Source organism: Penicillium maclennaniae (assembly GCF_028827695.1).
Source record: "Penicillium maclennaniae strain IBT 15551 chromosome Unknown utg000001l:1.0-3280838.0:1.0-3283122.0, whole genome shotgun sequence".
In the NCBI taxonomy this organism is placed as follows: Eukaryota; Fungi; Ascomycota; class Eurotiomycetes; order Eurotiales; family Aspergillaceae; genus Penicillium; species Penicillium maclennaniae.
Window position 1 is genome coordinate 614,156 of NW_026623213.1, and position 20,534 is coordinate 634,689.

General features: G+C 48.7%; 9 protein-coding genes across 9 annotated transcripts; 5 read left to right on the plus strand and 4 right to left on the minus strand.

Annotated features, from left to right (window-relative positions):
- Nucleotides 1–31: 31 nt before the first annotated feature.
- N7477_000222 (DUF453 domain protein) lies at nt 32–1,255 on the minus strand (the record flags this gene model as incomplete). Its single annotated transcript, XM_056961885.1, has 1 exon — nt 32–1,255. One exon carries the CDS (start codon nt 1,253–1,255, stop codon nt 32–34), a length of 1,224 nt encoding a protein of 407 aa, XP_056826888.1.
- Nucleotides 1,256–3,534: 2,279 nt separating this feature from the next.
- Nucleotides 3,535–3,876, plus strand: N7477_000223 (uncharacterized protein; the record flags this gene model as incomplete). Its single annotated transcript, XM_056961886.1, has 1 exon — nt 3,535–3,876. The coding sequence occupies one exon, from the start codon at nt 3,535–3,537 to the stop codon at nt 3,874–3,876; it is 342 nt and encodes a 113-aa protein (XP_056826889.1).
- A 1,575-nt stretch (nt 3,877–5,451) lies between these two features.
- Nucleotides 5,452–8,484, minus strand: N7477_000224 (ATP-binding protein; the record flags this gene model as incomplete). Its single annotated transcript, XM_056961887.1, has 2 exons — nt 5,452–6,468; nt 6,538–8,484. The coding sequence occupies 2 exons, from the start codon at nt 8,482–8,484 to the stop codon at nt 5,452–5,454; spliced, it is 2,964 nt and encodes a 987-aa protein (XP_056826890.1).
- Nucleotides 8,485–8,767: 283 nt separating this feature from the next.
- N7477_000225 (uncharacterized protein) lies at nt 8,768–10,507 on the plus strand (the record flags this gene model as incomplete). Its single annotated transcript, XM_056961888.1, has 3 exons — nt 8,768–8,820; nt 8,879–9,191; nt 9,275–10,507. 3 exons carry the CDS (start codon nt 8,768–8,770, stop codon nt 10,505–10,507), a joined length of 1,599 nt encoding a protein of 532 aa, XP_056826891.1.
- A 415-nt stretch (nt 10,508–10,922) lies between these two features.
- On the minus strand, nt 10,923–11,404 carry N7477_000226 (uncharacterized protein; the record flags this gene model as incomplete). Its single annotated transcript, XM_056961889.1, has 2 exons — nt 10,923–11,174; nt 11,276–11,404. 2 exons carry the CDS (start codon nt 11,402–11,404, stop codon nt 10,923–10,925), a joined length of 381 nt encoding a protein of 126 aa, XP_056826892.1.
- Nucleotides 11,405–14,554: 3,150 nt separating this feature from the next.
- Nucleotides 14,555–15,352, plus strand: N7477_000227 (uncharacterized protein; the record flags this gene model as incomplete). The annotated part of the gene is made up of 1 exon (XM_056961890.1): nt 14,555–15,352. One exon carries the CDS (start codon nt 14,555–14,557, stop codon nt 15,350–15,352), a length of 798 nt encoding a protein of 265 aa, XP_056826893.1.
- A 1,625-nt stretch (nt 15,353–16,977) lies between these two features.
- Nucleotides 16,978–18,384, plus strand: N7477_000228 (N amino acid transport system protein; the record flags this gene model as incomplete). The annotated part of the gene is made up of 1 exon (XM_056961891.1): nt 16,978–18,384. One exon carries the CDS (start codon nt 16,978–16,980, stop codon nt 18,382–18,384), a length of 1,407 nt encoding a protein of 468 aa, XP_056826894.1.
- Nucleotides 18,385–18,620: 236 nt separating this feature from the next.
- On the minus strand, nt 18,621–19,392 carry N7477_000229 (RraA family protein; the record flags this gene model as incomplete). Its single annotated transcript, XM_056961892.1, has 3 exons — nt 18,621–18,890; nt 18,960–19,289; nt 19,342–19,392. 3 exons carry the CDS (start codon nt 19,390–19,392, stop codon nt 18,621–18,623), a joined length of 651 nt encoding a protein of 216 aa, XP_056826895.1.
- Nucleotides 19,393–19,672: 280 nt separating this feature from the next.
- N7477_000230 (GNAT family N-acetyltransferase) lies at nt 19,673–20,353 on the plus strand (the record flags this gene model as incomplete). Its single annotated transcript, XM_056961893.1, has 1 exon — nt 19,673–20,353. One exon carries the CDS (start codon nt 19,673–19,675, stop codon nt 20,351–20,353), a length of 681 nt encoding a protein of 226 aa, XP_056826896.1.
- Nucleotides 20,354–20,534: the final 181 nt, after the last annotated feature.

Here is a 20,534-nt window from a genome sequence, read left to right on the forward strand (position 1 = left end):
GTGTACAGGGTTAAATATTTGACGAAAGGTTTCAATGATCTGCTCGATTTGACAATTTCTCGCCCTTCCAGAAGATCCTACCTTCGAAAAGTCGGCGAGCTGTACGGAACACTGTCGCAGTGGCGAGGGTGCCGTTTTCTTCGAAATCGGCGCCCACCAGCAGGTTCCCACTGGCATGTCCAATTGTGGTTCCAGCATGATCAATAGGCTCTTTGCCAGCGATAGTCTCTGCAACAGTACTTCCAGGGGTTCGAGCTGCAGCAGCTAATGCTAAGGCAACGGTGATGGGAACAGCCTTATGTGGCTGTCCAACAGAAAGAGCACGAGTGAGGAGGTCCACGTCGGTAGAAGTCTGCTTCTGTTCTATATCTCGACGGCCAGATGCAGATGGTCTCGCAACTACAGCGATCTTGGGTATGCTCCCCGTGACGGCCGCAAGTGTATGCGCAAGGCCCATCTTGACGCCAGCCTGGCGACGGATTGAATCCAAGCGTGTAAGAAGATCAGGATAGGCGGTAATCTCGTCTGGAGTCAAATTGCCCTCAAGACCAAGATCTTCAGCACGAACAAATACGCAGGGGTTTGCAGCGTCTATGCACGTTGCGGAAATACCATCGATGGTGTCTATCACATTTCCTGTGGGAAGCAATTTCCCCGTCACCGAGCCGGCGGGGTTGATAAAGTCCAGTTGTACGCGCGCCGCGGTGCCAGCGACTCCATCAATAGAAAAGTCGCCATCTGCGGCAGCTTCGCCATCGACGACCGGGAAGGATGAACGAATGAGTTTCCCGGTATTGGTGTTGTGAATACGAATCGAGACGTTGCCGTGACTACTCTCCACGGGGAACAGCCTCGAATCAACCGCGAATGGTCCAACAGCACTGCTCATGTTCCCGCAGTTGCTGGAGTAGTCCACATCTGCATTCTTGATGCCTAACGACACAAAAGTATAGTCGACATCTGCGTCGCGATGTGTGGACTTGCCCACCACGCACACCTTTGAGAGGCTGGAGATTCCGCCTCCCAGCCCGTCCAGCTGCCGGCCGTATGGATCTGGACTGCCGATAACGCCCCGGAAGACTGAGTCCCAGTCTTTCCGATGGCGTGGAAGATCTTCCTGCTTGAAAAATACCGCGCGCGAAGTTCCCCCACGGTAGTAGGCGGCTGGTAGACTGCACTGCTTGGTATGCAGGGCGCGCCTGAAGGTTAGTGCAGCGGGCATATGCAGGCGTTTCATCGACCCCAGCAATTGCATTCTGGCGTACTTGCCTTTGTTTTGTTGAGAGAAGTAAGTCTATTCCGACATTGTTGCGGTTGTCACCCGCATTTCCGACGATCGGAGTGGCGCAACCAGAAGGCTGCGGAGCTCCTAGTAAAGCCGACCACGCGAACCAACAGCAAGGACCATTTTACCGACAAATTACAAAACACCGCGATATCAACCTTCACTACTCGACATGATACTGCTGCTGGTATTGAGAATTGTTCGTCATATTGAAGGAGCAATGTGTTTCTCCACAATATGGTATGCGAATTCCCATCTTGGTTCAAGCTAGCCCTAGGAAGATGTTGGTCCAATGCCCCGGGAGGGACCGAAGCGCCCAGAATATCGCGGTAGACAAGCGTCGCAGAACATCTAATGACAGTGCGATTTTCTTCTTTCGTGAAGTTGTCTTGGACATAGCCAAGGGAGCTTGAACACTGCTACGGTCACAGTCAATCTCGGATGTTCCCATACATCCTTGTTTCAACCACGCCAGCTGCAAGCACTCGACCTATCATTATCCAAAGCTCAGTATTTCGATTACTAATACTGTGAGCAGAATGAAAACTTGGTGTGGATATTCGTATTGAGAGCCAAAAACACTTCCGTACTCATGCAGTGGTTGACAGCCTTGCACTTAGCCTAGCTGATTACCCCTTCCCGCTTAAGTAACAAACTTTCTTTGGAGTCTTCTTGCATAAATGCAGCTTCCCAGAATTCTTTCCTGAGTCTAGAATTGGCATACCGCTCTTAGAAACTGCAATTCAATGGCACCCCCCAGCACTATCATACAATGACTACACTGTGGTATGGATCTGCGCGTTGTCATTAGAAATGGCCGCGGCAAAAGCAATGCTGGATGAAATACACGATCGCCTGCCTCAGCTGCCTACTGATCAAAATGTCTATACACTGAGCAGACTGAACGGCCACAATGTGGTGATTGCATGCTTGCCGTCTGGTGTTTATGGGATAACATCGGCAAGCACTGTGCTAACATAGATGTTGCCAACGTTTCTATCGCTGCAGTTTTGTCTGATGGTCGGTGTTGGAGGCGGAGTGCCCGGTAAGGGTAATATTCGACTCGGTGATGTAGTAATTAGCATACCAACTGCTAAAGAGAGTGGCGTGATACAATATGACTATGGCAAAACGATACACGCTGGACGCTTTCAACAGATAGGCTCTCTTAACAAACCTCCTCGAGTTCTGTTAACCGCGCTGAGCCAGATAAAAAGCGACTACCTGTCAGGAAAACGACTAATCAAGCAAATTTTACTTGATATTCTTGAGAAAATTGAGCAAATGAAAGAGAAATTCTCTCGGCCTGACAATGACTGGCTTTTCCGCGCGATATACGACTACTCGGGCAGTGCTAGTGACTGCTCCACTTGTGATCTTAATCAGTTAGTTAGTCGAACACTACGAGCAACCGACGAGCCTTGCATTTATTACGGCCTGATCGCATCCGGAAATGAAGTTATGAAATATGCGCAGACACGAGACGGGATCGCCTAAGAGCTGGATATCATCCGCTTTGACATGTAGGCGGCAGGACTAATGGATTAGCTCCCGTGCCTTGTGATCTGGGGAATCTGCGACTACTGCGACTCTCACAAACACAAACTATGGCAAGGATATTCATCCTTGACTGCAGCAGCATTCACCAAGTCGCTTTTGTCTGTGGTTCCAGTCACTAATCATCGGATAATAGTAAAAGACAGTATTTGATTCCCTTGCAGTGTGATCCAGCACCGCTACTTCGCTAATTGGAGATCAACTAGACTCCAGGGTTATGGCACGACCGGGTACCGACAACCTCTTTCTCCAAGCCTGCGATAATTTCCTGGGCTCCTTGTCGAAGGTTGAGCAGTCCCTTTTCAAAAGATGCCCGTCCTCTGAGCAACTTATGTCTGAGGTCGCTAGATTTGCCGAGTTTCGACTAAAATAGGGTGTATTTGTTACGATTCACATGGATGTTTGCTATTGATGCCTGATGTTGCTGCCTGGCGCCTAAGGCAGCAAGACAGTCATGCGTCACACTGTTCAGAGAATTGCACAGACATTGGGGAATTATCGCAACCAGTACGCCACATGGAATGACTACATGTCTGAGACTCAACAAAGTAGGTAAACAAAAAGGAACTCTCGCCAAAAATTGAGGGGTTCCATTATTGCCCTTTTCTTTTTCTGTCGTTGTGACTGACTTGGGATATGCATTAGCCCTATGCCCAGATATTGGCATCAGAAAGGTGGAAGCCTGTCTCAAAATGTTGACCGCATCTGGTGAATTCGAGCACGCCACACTGAGCTTCTTGACTGCAAGTGTAGAGCCCGAAAAGGCTCGCAGTACCTTGTACAACGTCCTTTTCATGGAGGGAGCTGCCTGTGTCGTTGTCGGTGCTGTCGTTAGCTTTGGAGCTTGGTGGGTCGCTTGGACTGCGACCTCATACTGTGCGGGTGGTGTTGCTATTGCAGGTGTTATTGCCACACCTTTTGGAATCTTCGATCCGAATCGTAGGATCAGGACCCTCATCGAGAAAGTTCAGTTCTCTCCATTATCCTTACGGCGAGCGTTTCTTCAACGTTCTCATTCTGATGTTCTCTACTAAAAGTGCGAGAGTTTTCCAAATCGCTCAAGATAGAGCTCCACAAACTCTACATACGAACGTGGGCATCCTTTTATCAAGATGACCTAGGGATACCCTTCGACCAAATGAGCGAAGAACAAGGCTATGAGCTTCTGAAGAGTTGCGGGGTTGATCTCCGCTTCATCCAGGAAGTTGGTTACCAGGAAGCTCTGACAAGATCATCACTACGAAAGCTTCAAAGTGACAATAAGGAGTTCATGGAGGCCTTTCTTGAACTCTTCGAAAAGATCGGCCATGAGATGATTTTTCAGGACGTTCCAGAGAGACATTAGAAGTTGCTGTACTACTGGAAAAACATGCAGCTCTAAAAGATTGTTTATTTAGCTCCAGCAAAAGACTGAAGGGTTGTCATCGGTTCGGTACCAAGACTATACAAGCCCCTACTACTAAATACCGACAGTCCCTAAGAGGGCTCCAGATATCACAGGCCCGGGGGCGGGATCTGGATGCCATGTGTGCAGGGCATTATTAGGTGAAAAATGGAAGGCTTGAAGGCCCTAAAGAGCCTGAAGGGTTAGGGGCTTAAAGGGCAAAGGAAGCAAAAGCAAAAACATACAACAGCAATATGAATGGTGGTGGTCACCTAGCGCTCACGTTTCGGGCGTGGGCGACCCGCCGCCGCATCTATTCAATCTGGCTTCAGGCGGCTTCAGGGGGCAATTCACCCACCTGAATATTCTTCACCCGAACACGACTAAATATGCAGGGCACCCTCCTCCACCAAACACTAAGGCGCCATTCGCGTAAGACACGCAAGACTTTGAACCGGCTTGTTGGAGGGATGACGTGTCTGGATTTCTTGTAGGAACTGAGGATTGTTCCAACAAGCGCGGTCGTCTTCATGTTGGCACTGCTGGAACGGCTCCCCAGTCAAGAGCAAGTAATGTCTGTTTGTCAACATGCGCGGCACTCCTTCAGTGCTAACCCCGTGTTTCATAAACAACCTCTCTATACTATGTATGGATGCTGCCATCAGATCAGAATCTTTTGGCAAAGCGGTTGCAAGGAGACTGTCGGTGAAGGGGCACGCTTTCCGATAATCGCTTCGCCAAGGCCAGAACAGACTAAGCAGTTAACTTCGCTCAATAGAGACAGGCTATTGACCCAGTGTTCACTAGAAGCGGCCAGGTGCAGCGGCGTCTGGCTATTCGAGTCTTTGGCCTCCTTGTCGAGGCAGCCATGTGAATGGTCCACGCAGGGGCGAATCATTCTCGAAAAGGGTTCGATGCAACTCAGCTAAAGCGGTTCTACGTGCGAAGAGAATAGTCGAATTGCTAGAGACCATGAGCGGGGTCTGGCAATTGTATGTGCGAAACTAGCTGTTGGTGGAAGGTGTATATCTTGGGCCATATTGCAAGAATAAAGAAACTTGGACGACTATGCAATCACTCCGCCATTCACGGCAACGGCTCTGAGCAAAGAATCAAGAACGCTCAAGTCCAATCCGCTATGCCAGATGCAGGAAAGAATAATAGTCATAGATCTCATACATGGCCAGGACACCTAGTCCAACGTCACGACCAGATGAAATGAGATTCACCGTATTCCACCATCCTTCGCGAGTTCATTTTCTGAAAAGCCCCTGAGATCATGAAGATAGGTCCCGAAGCGTCCCGAGATTTCAATTACATCCTTCAGGTGCTCATAAGTGAGAGTCGTGTTCTTCCATTTGGCACATTGTCGAGCAGTGGTGATAACGTTCCTGATTTGGCGTCCATTCAGGTTTTCCAGTTTCAAGGCATCCAGATTATCGCGCAGATTGGCGAAGTCGATATCTTCATCGAGGTTCTCGAGTCGATCAACGAAGGTTTGCCAGATCTGACGTCTTTGACGTGGGCCCAGGTCGGGGTAATGTAGGGCCAGCTGAATGCGAGAGATAAAGGCTTCGTCAAATGTCCCAACCCGATTACTCGTCAATATAAGAATTCCCTCGTAGTACTCCAGCACGCGCAGGAAAACAGAGACAAGCGCATTGCGCTGGAGATCTTCGAGGCTTCGCTGCTCGAGGAAAACGTCGGCTTCATCGAGGAGAACCACGCAGTCCCAGATGCGTCCGAGATGCAGGACAGAATCTAGATATTTTTCAACTTCCTCCGCCTTGGTGCCCACGTCTCCACAGGTTACACGGTAGAGGGGTTTTTTGGCGATCTCTGCGACTCCCTCGGCGGTAAGAGTCTTTCCGGTCCCTGGACCGCCATGGAATAATAATATCAAGCCGTTACCCTTGCCGCTGATTAGATCAGTTGATTTTTCTTCTTCTAACTGACTGACGACGAGAGCTTCGATGAGGTTTTTGGCTTTGTGCTCGATGACGAGGGAATGGAATGCTTCCCGGTTCCATTTCACGTCAGAGATACGGTCGACGGCAAGATCATTCCAGGCTTTTCGACGGAGATTGTACCCCTTAATGAGGGGCGGAAGGAGATATTGAAAGCGTTCGTCTTCCCTGATCACGTCCAAGCTGAGGTTACCGCCCGTTTTTCCGAGCGAAATGGTATTATGAGGATGAAGAGTGCGGAACGTGCGCATATCAATCATGTATCGGTCATCCGTCTGTGGGTTTTAGTATTTCTAGTATCAGACGTTTCCAATCAAATTCATAAAATGTGGAGGCGAGCTTACCATTTTGCTGAATTCGTCATCATCGCCAGGCTGGTAAGAAATGAGGTTCTTCGTGCGACATTTCCAGAACATCGACCCTCGCCGTTGAAGCATTTCGGATATTTCCCCAGGTGCATACCGAAGAGGAAAGACGTTCATGTTGGCGATGGCGCTGGGTTCTTGAAGAGAGTCGGCTGACATCTCAATCTTCAACTGGCTTGTCTTCCAGAAAAAGGAGCCGTTAAAACCCAAGGTCTTTCCCATGAATGTCCATGTATATTTCATACGAGATTGCAGCGGCCGGAGATCAATCGGGTGCTCTAAGATGAATGATTCATCTTTCATTTCTTCTGCGATGCCGAATTCAGATTGAGATCCCTCTGGAAAGTGAGGAAGAACGATAGAACCCTGCTCGCCCGGGGAGGTGGAGGAGGTGGAGGGTGATTTTTGCATTGAGGATAACCAGGATTCTGCGATAAATCCTGTGTAACCCTTCCCCAACTTCTCGACCAGTACATCTCCTGGTTTAACCAGGTATTGGATATATCCTGGCGCCATTTTACCTTTCTTAAAAATCTCATCCGCCGCATGATATTCACGCCCCAGCGTAGACTTCACATACCCCACGAGAAGCCCAAGCTGCTTTGAAGCCTCGGGGGAGAGATGTGATCGGATATCCTCTAGGTCGCTGCGGCTATGGTAAATGAAAAGGTATGGCGCATCAAGACCGTCGGTTTCTAAATACTTATCGAGAATCTGTCTGAATTCGGGCTTTCGCTCGAGTACCATGTTCAAGGCCTGCTTCAGATTTCTTTCGACCGGAAGAATGCTTTCAGCCACTGGAGATGGAAGACGGAGCTGGTCAATAGGATTGGAGCAATGGTGCCCTTTTATACCCTCAAGATGAATGGTCTTTGGATAGGTGCGAAAGACCACAAATGATATATCTGGGTGTCTCATAAGATAGAGCTCGAGATTACTGACTCGATTCCGGCATCGCAAACAAGCAATATCTTCTTTGTCTTGAGTTATCTCTGGTTCATCCTCGAATGGGGTGTCGTCATTCGAGAACCCGCCAGGGTCACCGTCCTGGAGGCGATAAAGCACTTGAAGTCGTGGAGGCTTCCGTCTTTGTTTGTTGCCGGCAGAATTTTGGAGCTGTGATTCCAATTCGACGATCCGATCGCGTAATCTTTGTACTTCTTCAACGGCCTCAGTTCCGTTGCTATGATGTTCTGCTCGGCCATTATCGTCAACAGCTTCTGATGAAATCGATGACATCCCAGTAGCATGACCGTAAGATGCCTTGGAATTAGAGCCAGATTCAGGTTCCATCCGAACTTTCGACGTAGGACGACGTTTCACCTCGGACTTTTTAGAGGCCCAGGGAGGCGGATAGGTCAAGTCAGATCGGGCCTCATCGGTATGGGGCATATTGGGTTCTAAACCAAAGCCCGTGCCGTACTCATCGGTATTCAAAAATGTATCAAAATCGAAGCTCTCGAGAATATCTGGGTTATCGAGGGCCGAAAAGTCGAGATCAAGGCCAGTCGGAACACTTTGACCCTCCGCAGGCTGCGATGAGCTAGTTGGATTGGGTTGCTCTGAGTGGTCGTAGCCCGAGGTTAAACGTGACGGGAAGCCAGGCGGGTTGATTGGGTTCTCTTCAACGGAAACAGCCATAAGCTTGCGCCTCTTGATGTCGCTTCCTTTACTATGGTCATCTGTTATGGTCATACTATGGTATGACGTCGGCTCTGTTTCGGATTTTGGAAATGCCGACATAGAAAGGGGAGGCGCGGGATGCGGCCATTCAGGCGGAGGCATCAGTTCGCCCATCAGGTGGGCATTGTTGACCAGCATGGGCTTGGGTGTAGGACCACCTTTGTTATTCATCCCTGAGCCAGAGTGCTTAACATTTGCCTTGCTTGAGGAGAAAGTGTGTTTTTGATTCCGGCGGAGAGGCATGACCGGGCCCGTATATGGGGAGGAAAAGACAGATTTGCGCGATAAAAGAGGAAACAACGTGGCTCCAGGAGGGAATGAGTTAGCGATATCTAGGGACCTCGTAATGAGGCGGTGCTTTTGCCGCCTAACTGCGCTCGGGCGACTTCGTGCATATCACGTGGAGGCTGAGCGTTCAGCTTGTTTCGACAAGATCACGCCGTAGGGACTGGCAGGTTTACTTATTAGGGATGATATAGCCCGAACAGTCTTACAATATCGCCTGTTGGTTCCCTTGTTGATTATCATGGAAGGTGACCTGCCAACAACAGCTATCTCACACTGGTATTATGGGGAACGGTGAGTGCCAAGCTGATTCCACAGCGACGTACTATCATGCGAGCTTACACTCTCTAAGCCCAAAGGACTTCGAAAACGCAGAGGTTGCCTTTGAGAATGCGCGAATGCTGTTTGAATTGCAAGGCACTAGAGATCCCCGGAAAAAGGACCGACTCCAAACCTTGAAAACAACGACCATGGACGACCTCCTGAATGCGGTGAAAGACGCACAGGAAGGTTATCACCAAAGACGAACTGAGTCTGCTTTGGGACGCTGTATGGATCGACTAGCGGAGAGAATTCACTATTACGGAAATATCATGGATGTTCTTGTGCAACATCATCCCGAGTTCACGTCCTTGGCGTGGGGTGCCATGAAACTATTGGTTGGAGTACGTGATTTCTCTTTAAACTTTTCAAACTGATAGAGATCTTCCTGTGTCTTTTTGGATGCCATCTAATATGGATATTATAGGCCATTGTCGAGCACAAAAGCACCGGACTAACTATTGCAAACGGCCTCTTGGATATCGCGGACGCTCTATCTCGTGCTAAGCTAGCCACCTCTCTGTTCCCAACTTCATCAATCAAACGAATGTTTGCCATCCTATATGCGCATATCATTCGATTTCTGCTACGGGGGCTAGAATGGTACGAAGAAGGATCTTGGAAACGAGCTATCCATGCTGTTACCAAGCCTGCCGCCCTGCGATACGACGACATCATAAACGATATCCACCGAACCACAGACAAAATTACCGCCTATTCAAGCGCAGGCAGTCAAGCGGAGCAGCGTGATATACATCTAAAGTTTCTTGCAGCCCAACGAATGATCGAAGAAAATGCGTCATCGAGTACAGCCGGCCAAGCAAGAATACTACAGCAGCTCGAAGACTTGCACGATCTTGTCACCGCTACGCGTGCAGAACAAGCAGAGATATCCCGCTCTGTATTCAGTATCCAATCGATTCAAGCGCTTCATGTGATATACTCCCAGTGCTCAATCGACCATCAGAGCTGCCTACAAATGTCCATTGGTCTCCGCAATCATCGTCGCTTCAGACAGAGAACAAAAACAACGCCCTTCTGGAAGGCTCCTCGCCTACAATCGTGGAATCAATCAGCGACTTCCTCGCTTCTTCCCATCAAAGTGCGAATCGCAGACAGAAAGCTTGCTCAAGATTTTTGTACCAATATCGTCGAGCAACTTCTCAGTAACAAAATAGCTAACCTCTGGGTCCTGACTCCACAAAGAGACTGTCACCCTGTCATCGCCACACTAAAGAGTCTCATATATCAGACTGTGACTTTTATCGATGAAATGGGAGCTAAGAGCAATATCCTACAATATCTGGACCGATTCAATCATGCAAGCCTCGACGAACACTTCCTAGATGTGCTGGCCGGACTCCTCCGTTCATTGCGGGTTGTATTCATGATCGTGCAGCTGGAAGCTATCGATCCACACTACGCGGAGGACTTCCTTTCCTGCCTCCACAGGTTAATCAGGAAGCTGTCTGACAGTGGTTCAGCAACCGTGCTGAGAATTCTTCTACTCAGCTGGAGTCCAAAGAACTTCTTGAGTGAGGAAGGACAGACCCAGCCTCTTAAGCTGTACATGGGGGCCCGATCTCGACGTCGGGGGCATTTCATGCCTAGTCGACCTCTCTATGTACCGAGGGAAGCCCGCGAGGAAGTGGAGACATAAGTATGGAGAAGCAATGGTTCGGTCAATCAGCGTTTTGCACAGGGTGGCTCGCTTCGACTCGCTCAAGGATTCCACGGCCGATGACATGGAAGGTATATTAACCTCCATCGTCATACTTACTAGTTCTCTTCCTTCTGCATCTTTAGTTATTTCGATCTATGCACTCTGTTCCTGATCGATCATCATCAGCAGACTTGGCAACAGTCACACTGAGAGTCAAATTGGCCATGCTACCTAAGACACGACGCAGCTCCAAAGCTCCGGTAAGCACAGTTTCACGTCGCATTCACCGGCGGGCCATGTGACACCAATCCACGATAGGCCTTGGCTCAGTCTGCACCCGCTAAAAGTATCGTGGCTGCATGACCAAGGGCGACTTTGCGAAGTCAGCCCGTCATTGGCCCCTCACAACGCATCAGTCGATACACGCGCAAGCGCGGTATTTTTTGCCATTGGCCCGTACCAACGCGCAGTGGTTTCGAAGACGTATCCCCGAGGAAAGTGGGAACGGAACGACCGACGATGGCGACAACGATGGGCCAAAAGCTCTCGGGAACAAGCAGCTGGAGCCCGATCCGCAACGCTGGGGCTGCGCAGAGTAACCCTTGATAGAGCGGGGTGAAGCGAGACATGAGAAGTCGAAGAAGCCTGAGACGTTACCCTGTGACTGTGCAAAGAATGTTAGGGAATAAGACAGATGCTCGGCGAGCTAGGCTATGATCAGTAGCCATGTCTTTCCTAGAAATCAATAAAGGAGCTACACCATACGGTCGACGGCTCGACGTTCCTGGCGTTTCTACCCTCTGGATACTGGATAGCGTCGCCGCCAACGCTGGTCAGAACGGCCTCAGCGTCGGATCGAGCGGCATCTGCGGTGGATTGAGAGGGGGAATGCATCGGGGCAGAGGTCCACTTGCAGGGGCCGGTGGTTTCTTTCCTTTCCACATTTAAAGGCGACAGAGAATGAAAAGAGAAGAGAGTGTGTCGATGCCTCGAGGGAAGGGAGGACGGTGTTTTATAGATGGTTGGAAGGAAGCTAGGGCGGTAAAAGCGGACTGAAGAGTAGGGCGGCAAGGACTATTTCCCGGTCAAATCAAAAAGAATGGGTGAACGCTGACATACAACAGCAGGGATTCACTGGTCGTCACCCACCCAACTACTAACCTGCCGCCGTGTGGTTTATGTGCAGCCAGTAGTCGGGTGGGTGTCACCTGGGTGAGAAATGGGTGAGCGCCGCTTTAGGGTCGCGCGACTAGGGGTGATAAAGGTGAGTACGCTGTATTCGGGATGAGAGTCGGAGTCGGGCATGATCAGTGGAAGCCACGTATGTCGACCCCCCTAGAGCGGCTTGCTTCACGATGTGATTGGGAGTTGCTAGCTGTGCCGCTTTACTGTATCTAAACCTACTTGAAAATCTTAGGCTGCAATCTCTAATGATCTGTTTTGATTGCCATATGAAAGAAGTTCCGACCAACAAAATATGTCTTATGTGGTGAAGAGCAACTAATTGACTGCTGTATGTTTTTTTTTGTTCTTATTTCATGCTTCGTTTACCTTACATATACCTATTCAACGGGCACTCTGAAGTTTGGGCCATCAATTGGTCAGAATGCAGCTCAGTTGGGGTCCTCTGCAGAAAACACTTCTATCCAATAAGCTGGATTCCCGAGGGGTTGGTGGGGCCTTGTCACTGCCTGCTTGCCTCTGGGGAGCGGACCGACGTCGGATGTCCAGAAAGACTACCTCTAGGCATATTCCCATGCTCGGTCCAGGTGTCTTCCATTCTGAAAAATAAACTACTCTACTCTACAACCCATTTTATAGTTTTGGCAAAATGTTTCAAGCAAGTGACAAGTAATAGATTCAACTTCATTAAATCCAAAAGCAAGACGGAGCTCAACCAATTTTTTTCTTGGTCAATATAGACCAGGGCACCTATTGCAAGTGTGATACCTTCAAAAATAACGACTCCTTTTACGAGGAGGCCTCAGTCGGTTATGACTATAATTCATCCAGCGCTTGTCAGGCCAATGTACGCCACCTAAATCTCTATGTAAGATGATTTCAAAAGCTCGTGGGGATTCATCAGTTTTGCTTTCTTCCCATCCAAGCCATTGACAGTAATCGGATCCAAGGACATTCATATCAACACTTGCTTTTGATTCCTGAAAGAATTTCTGAAGCCATCCTTTAGCAGCTTGATGTATGCACTTGTTGATATTTGATTTGCCCAGGTGTTTGAGTTGGGCAGGTGTTAACCCAGATACATCAAACTTGAAAAGATTTTGTACTTGAAGAGACTTTGAACCTTCATCAAACCAAACCCTAGTCTTTATATGAACAATTGCAAGAGAATGGTCATTGAAAGTGCACTGGTGCGTAAATTCCATATTTCCGGTCTCACAACCAGGGGATGGCTCACTACATTTCCAGTAGTTTCGATAGAAACATTGTTGCTCTGACGTCCGAGCAACAATTATACAATTTCGCGTATTGTGAAATGTCATCGCTGAACAAGGACAGATATCGACCACTGTTGTGTGAAGAGAAGAGCATTGGGGCTTCAAGTTGAAATATGATTGTAGAGTTCGCCTTATAGAGCGTTTATGAAGATTTTGACATTGTGTACAATAGAACGAACGCTTATCTCCAAGTCGAAGAAGTTCTGCTCTGTACTTTGATTCCAAAGGAGCTTCATGCCGTTTTGAGAGCCGCCCTTCTGATGTCAAAGAGGGGATAATATAAGCAGGATGCCAGGGATCATCACCGATTGGACGAGGGTATCTGGCATATTCCTGAAAGCAAGTATATATTGCATTATCACTTAGGGCAAAGCAAATCTCGTCGGCACCAGAAAGGAGTTTGAAAATGATCTGAATTAATTCCGGGGAAAGCCTCTGAAAGACATTACTCTCAGCTTTTTGACGGGCGTCAATCGCGACCCCGGACTCGTTCTCATTGAGAAAAAGCCTTTTTCGGATAATGGTACGTAACTTTTGGAAAGTGTATTGACCCATGTTGAAGGAATGTTTTACTTTGACAACTATTCGGTTGATGGAAATACCTTCTAGCTTCGAAGTCTGCAGAAAAGTGAGAGTAAAGGTAGTTTCAATGTTCGCTTAGGAGGTTGATGAGAAGCATTCGCGTCATACACTAGTCTCCGACTCCAACCTGGGGACTAGTAGTTCCTTCCCGCTATCTTCTCTGATACGACAGGATCCTCCGGCTACTCTGTGTCTCGGGCCCGGACTTTCTCTTACATCGCTCTACCCAATCATTGTCTGTACCTTTGTCAAAGCTGTTAGCGTGTGTCGCGCCGCGATTCGTCATAACCACTCACCTCGTGCTGGCGATAGGACCGAATATAGATGTTTTCGTCTCCTTTGTCGAGACCTCTTTTGGGTGAACTCTCCACATGATACAGCAATGAGTAAACTCTTGTCATTGGTCATTCGGTCGTTACGCCCAAATTATATATGGTCCCCATGTTGATTTTCCCGTCCGCAAGGGGCGCATACCACTGCTTCATCGCAACCGACCCTGTTGCGCGTGCACTATGACCGCTTTCAACTTGATGGAGAAACGTGACAATCTTAACACCCGTCTCCTATACGAACCTCTTGAGGGAGTCGAAAGACTCGAGAACTATCGACAAGGGGGCTATCACCCCGTACAAATTGGAGATCACTTTCACAGTCGATATCGAGTTATCCATAAGCTGGGATATGGCTCCTATTCAACTACGTGGCTGGCCCGTGATGAACAATCCAATAACTTTGTTGCAGTGAAAGTCTGCACAGCAAACTCAAACCCAAAGATGGACATTATCTCCACCCTCGAACGTCCTCGTTGTTCTCCAGTCCACAATCTCGCAAAGACGATGGTCCCTTCGATCCTAGACAGGTTTACCATTCATGGCCCAAATGGCAGTCATGCTTGCTACGTTACCGCACCAGCGAGGGCTAGCCTCTCCCAGGTGAAGGACGGTGGATCCGCTTATTCCAGCTTGATGTGGCCCGGTCATTGGCTGCGCAACTCGTCCTTGTTATGGATTATGTACATGCCCAAGGGATTGTCCATGGAGACCTGCACCTAGGCAATATTCTTCTCCAAGTTCCGCCCACTTTTGATCAGATAACACCCGAGCAATTGTATGGAAATTATGGAGCCCCGGAGCTTGACCCAGTGGTTCATCTAGATGGCAATCCGCTTCCTCCTGGTGTCCCATCCCACGGTAGTGCATCCATATGGCTGGGGGAAGCAAGTGAGAAAATCACACTTGCAGAAGCCAGGATCTTGCTTTCAGACTTTGGTGAAGCCTTTTCGTATTCAAAAGAACTGAGATACGAATCTCGCACCCCCCTGGTTATCCGTCCACCCGAGGCTCGGTTTGAACCAAATAAGCCTTTGTCTTTTTCATCGGACATCTGGACTCTCGCCTGTACCATATGGTCTATCATCGCTCAGCGGCCATTGTTCGAAGGATTTCTCGCGACGGAGGACGACATAACCTGTGAGCATGTCGATACTCTTGGCGTTCTGCCACCTGAGTGGTGGATGAAGTGGGAGGCTCGACGACAGAAATTTTCCAAGGATGGCAAGCCAAGGAACCGTAACCCTTTCCGATCTTGGGACGATCGATTTGAGGATAGTGTGCAACAGCCCAGGCGAGATAGTGGGATGCCGTTGTTTGACGCAAGGAAGAGGGACGCTATCTTCGACATGCTACGGCCGATGCTCTCATTCAGACCCGAGAATCGTCCAACTACCCAGCAGATCCTCGAGTCAGAATGGATGGTAATATGGGCTTTACCTGCATATCGCAAGATCAACAATGATGTATAGTTACTCTGGGGTAGAACTGTAGGCGTCATTTTAATCGGCTCTTGGGGAGTATTCCAGAATCTGTTTAGCAATTTTAGGATGTCTGTATCTGAAAGAGGCCATGACGTAACCCTTTCTGCCACTTTAGATCAAGCCTACTCGTCTCAAAGTTCGCGTTTGACATATGCCTGGATTCCTGTCATCTGATACAACTTGTAAGTTATGACTATTACGTGACTCGAAGCATCCAACGTGCCTGCTTGGGCATTCTTCTATCTCGCTTCATTCTTCTGCACACTTTCATTTAGTCTGTAACACACAAACTCAAATATTTGCGCCTCGACAATTTAGCAATATAGTCTTTTCATCGACTCATGAATAAAACACCGGGCTGTGTATGATAGTGTCGAACCAAAGATCCTCTGGGCAACTATGGATACCAGTGTCCTTGCCTATACTTCAGACGGGTTTCCACTCATCGCCATGGAAATAGCCTCGCGATATAGCTGTTTCCAGGAGAATTTCGTTCTTCATTGCCCTGCCTACTCTTTCAATTGATTTTATATTCCTTCTCTTCCCTGGGTTCTTGTTTTCATAGATCCGTAGAGACTCGGCAAGCTGCACTTTTAAGCGGAACGCTCTATTTATTTACATACAAAGCAAGTCTCATTCCAAAAAGAGTTGGAGTACAATATTGAAACATGTGTATCCATCGCGTGCTCATTTCTGTGAACTTTTTAAAGCGTCGCAGAGCTGTCATGGAATGAGTGGACAATTTTGGTGTAATAATTCATCTACTGTGATATTTTACCCATGAATTCTGTCCCACTCTTTTACCTACCGCATGAAAACTTTCCACGTATGAAATATTGAAGGGAATTGACGATGGTCGGGAATATTCCTTGTACGAAGTAGACTCAGCCAATGGTGATGTTTCCCGACAAGCTTGACCAATCATGGCCCATTCCGCACGAGGGTATGGGTCTATCAAAATTCCCCTCTGATGCGATTTGAGCCTTCGGATCGCCACATCAATGAGAAGAGGCATAAGAAGATATGTTGTCCATCATGATATCTGCTGTGGTCGGGCTCCCCGTACCAGACGAAATGGTCGAACTTCACTGACACGGGGGGGCTTCTCCATCCCGGGCTCGGTGGTGTTGATATAGCGTGCCGATCCATTGATGGTGGAGTCATGTCGACTCAGCAGCCTGGAATTTGATCCAAGAGCGGAAGCGTTGACGTATCTCCCGGAAGTAATAAAGACTTCATACGTAGTCTATCGAATCTTTCCCTTTTCAAAGTCCACCGGTGAGCAGGATCCCAAACAATTGGAGTCAGTCCCACTTTTCCTCAGTGCCCTAGGCTAGGCCCACAATGTGTTCAACCGCCGAGGCTTTAAAAAAGTTACCTAACATTTGAAGAGCCCTGAAGATCTCTTGGAGTTAGCCGAGTAGAATGTACAGGTCGGCTACCTAGTGCAGAAGTACATATCAATGTGTCCACCTGGCTTTCAACGTCGCATGTCCTTCTCTCCACATTCTCCGCATATGGTCTGCTAGTCGGGGATCTAGATATTGACTCCCTGTGGACCCTATTCTGAAAGCGTTTCTGTTTGTTGCTGTTCGATTTTTCACGTCTGAGTCATGACCTCCGAAGACATGGCCCATGCTGCCATCAACAATGTTGCCAATACCAATTGTGACGCTGGGATGGAAAGGTCACATTCTTTATCTGGGTCTTCGACTTTTAAGGACAAGAAAATGAAAGAGTTGAGTGATGTCGAACATCAGATCGCCACTGCCGGCGAGGCGAAATATAAGCGCCTCGGATGGAAGCAGTTGACTCTCATGCTCATTGTCGAGGCCATTGCACTCGGAGCACTATCTATTCCTCAAGCATTTGCAACTTTGGGAATGGTCGCTGGTGTCATCTGTTGCGTGGGCATTGGCCTCATTGCGATCTACACCTCCTGGATCATCGGCCAGGTCAAACTCGCCTATCCTGCAGTGCAGCACTATGGAGATGTCGGTACCTTGTTGATGGGCCGATTCGGGTACGAGCTTTTTTCGTCCGTCTTTGTGATCCAATTACTGTTTGTGATCGGCTCTCATTGCTTGACTGGAACTATTGCACTCGCCGATATCACCAAGAGTGATATCTGCTCTTTAGTATTCGGTGTTGTGACAGCTATTGTTCTCTTCTTGCTTGCGCTGCCCTCATCATTTGCCGACATCACGATCCTTGGTTACATTGACTTCGCCTCTATCATCGCTGCTATCGGCATCACAATCATTGCCACGGGTATCCAGGGCACCAACTCACCTGGTGGCCTGAGCTCCGTAGCTTGGACTGCTCTGCCCAAAGAGAACGTGACCTTCTCCGAGGCCTACGTCGCCATCGGAGACCTCGTGTTTGCTTATTCCTTTGCTACGTGCCAATTCTCATTTATGGAGGAAATGCACACACCCAAGGACTTTACCAAGTCGATCTGGGCACTGGGTCTGATTGAGATCTTGATTTACACCATCACTGGGGCCACCATCTATGCTTTTGTTGGCCCAGGGGTCCAGTCCCCTGCCCTGTTGTCTGCCGGAGACACTATCAGTCGAATCGCCTTTGGTGTGGCCCTGCCTGTGATCTTTATCTCTGGCTCCATTAACGCTATTGTAACTGGCCGGTTACTGCACAGTCGAGTCTTCAAAGACAGTGTGATTCGCTATGTCAATACGCCCAAGGGCCGGATAACCTGGATCGCTTTTATTGCAGCCATCACTATTCTCGCATGGGTAATTGCCGAAGCTATTCCGTTCTTCTCGGACTTGCTATCGATCGTTGCCGCTCTCTTCACCTCTGGCTTCTCCTTCTACTTGCCTCCCATCATGTGGCTGGTACTTCTCCGGAAAGGATCCTTGTTCTCGGGCAAGAATTTGCTGATTGGTGTTGTTAACTTCCTGGTATTTCTCTTTGGATTGGCTGTGCTGGTCTGCGGCTTATACTCCAGTATTGATGACATAGTAAGTTCTGACTTGAAGACCGATCGAATAAAGTAAGATGCTGACTACCTCACAGAGACTTCAATACCGGACCGGGAGCGTCAGTAGCCCCTTCAGTTGTAGACAAACCTGATGTATTATACATATGCTCTCGATCTTGAATGGACTCAAGCAGTCAGAGCCGTTTTTTTTTCTGTTCTCAAACAAGTTTTTAATCTTGAACTCATGGGATGAGTAATTTTATTTGGTCTACAATATGAAGCTTGTACCATCGGGGGCAGCTGTCTCAACACCTATTTGCGCAGTCGCTTGATCGTCGGGCCCATAGCTTCACCAGCTCGAAGAGCCTCCATAGTCTTCTCGTCAATATCAAAGCGCTCCTGACAAAGCTCAACAACCTGCTCCATCAGTGTCGGTGGTACAACCACAACACCATTCTCGTCGCCCACGAGGATATCCTCCGGGTAAACCCAAAGATCACCCTTGAACTGCAGCGGGACATTGATCTCAGACGCACGAGTAAATCCATTCGATCCAAGAACGGCCGTGCTGCGGGCGAAGACCTGTTACATCGCTTAGAATGATTGATCTTCAACGCGGGTGCCCGGTTGGGTAGGAAACCTGTCACATACGGGGTACTTCATATCGATATGCTCCTGGGTGTCCCTCATGCGACCATCAATAATGGTACCTAGACTTCCAAGTTTCTGCGCCCTGGTCGACATCAGGCCGCCCCAGCACGCGGAAGGGAGCTTTTTGGGCTGTTGGATGTACATGATGTGGCCTGGTTTGTTTGCGTCTGCAAAGTGAAGTGGAGGTGTCGGACCGGGACTGTTAGTCTCGACCATCTTCACTGTGATGGCTGGTCCGTATATGCTGGTTCCACTGCCCGGCGAGAACATCTGGAGGCCGTCCAGGAACCCGCCGTATGGGTGCTTGAGCTTGACGAGCGCATCACCAATCTGGTGCGCAGCGTTCAGTAGTGATTCGGCATTACAGGGGCACGTAACCTACATCGCAGGTGGTGAACCGTTTCAGGCCCTGTAGGGCTTTGGAGATGGTCATGATGAGGGGGTAGAAGAATGAAGAATGAAGAATGAAGAAAGAAGCCTCGAGCTTCGAGCTTTGAGCTAAACGGGTCAACTCCGATCCCCACATGGCCGACATGCGGTAGACTAAAACTAAGCCACAGTTAACACCACGCCCTGACTCATCTGTCAAGGATCAAGCCATTGTGTTCTCAGAAATAATCGAGAAGTCTGGGGATCTTTACATTTTCTTACCACATTCCCCCCGTATATCCAACGTCTGTCATTCTCCAGTTCATCAATTTATTATTTTCAGCATGATCAGACCTGTCGGAATCCCCGTTGAAGCAAGCACTGCGCTTCCCCCGCCTCGCAAATCTTTCAAGGGACGCTCCGTTTCTCTCGAGCCACTTTCTCCAATACATATTGACGGGCTATGGGAGGTAATCGGCCAACCGGACCAGCTCGGCGTCTGGACATACATTCCAACTGAGCCCTTGCCCGGCAAAGAAGCATTCACTGAGCTTCTGACGGGGTTTTGCAAATCACAAGATCCAGTGTTCTACGCTCTGGTCGATCCATCCGGTAAACCGCTCGGCTTCTTCAGCCTGATGCGCATAGACCTCAAGAACCGTGTTGTCGAACTGGGCTATGTCATCTTCTCTCCTCGTCTACAGCGTACCACGGCTGCCACAGAAGCATTTTATCTAATTGCTGCCGCTGTCTTCAGGGAGCTTGGGTATCGCCGTCTCGAGTGGAAATGCGATGATCTAAATGCACCGTCTAAGAAAGCCGCCGCGCGATTTGGCTTTACCCAGGAAGGTGTTTTCCGCCAGCATTTGATTGTCAAGGGCCGCAATCGTGATACGGCTTGGTTCTCTATTGTTGATACCGAGTGGCCGAGGTTGACAAGCTCTTTTGAGAAGTGGCTTGATCCAGCGAACTTCGACATTGATGGTAACCAGCTTTGCTCGTTGATATCCTTTCGGAACGCTTGAAGTGGTGTGTATTGTAAACAGAGGGACTGGTAAAGAAAAAAGATAGCAACTCTAGATATAGACCCGATGATCAAGGTTCTCATTTCTCACAAGCTCTGTGGTAATGTAGTAAATCAAGTTCCAAAAGCTATGAAACTGTCGCTCGCTAAATGGGATTAAAAAAAAAATCACATCTCAGCTA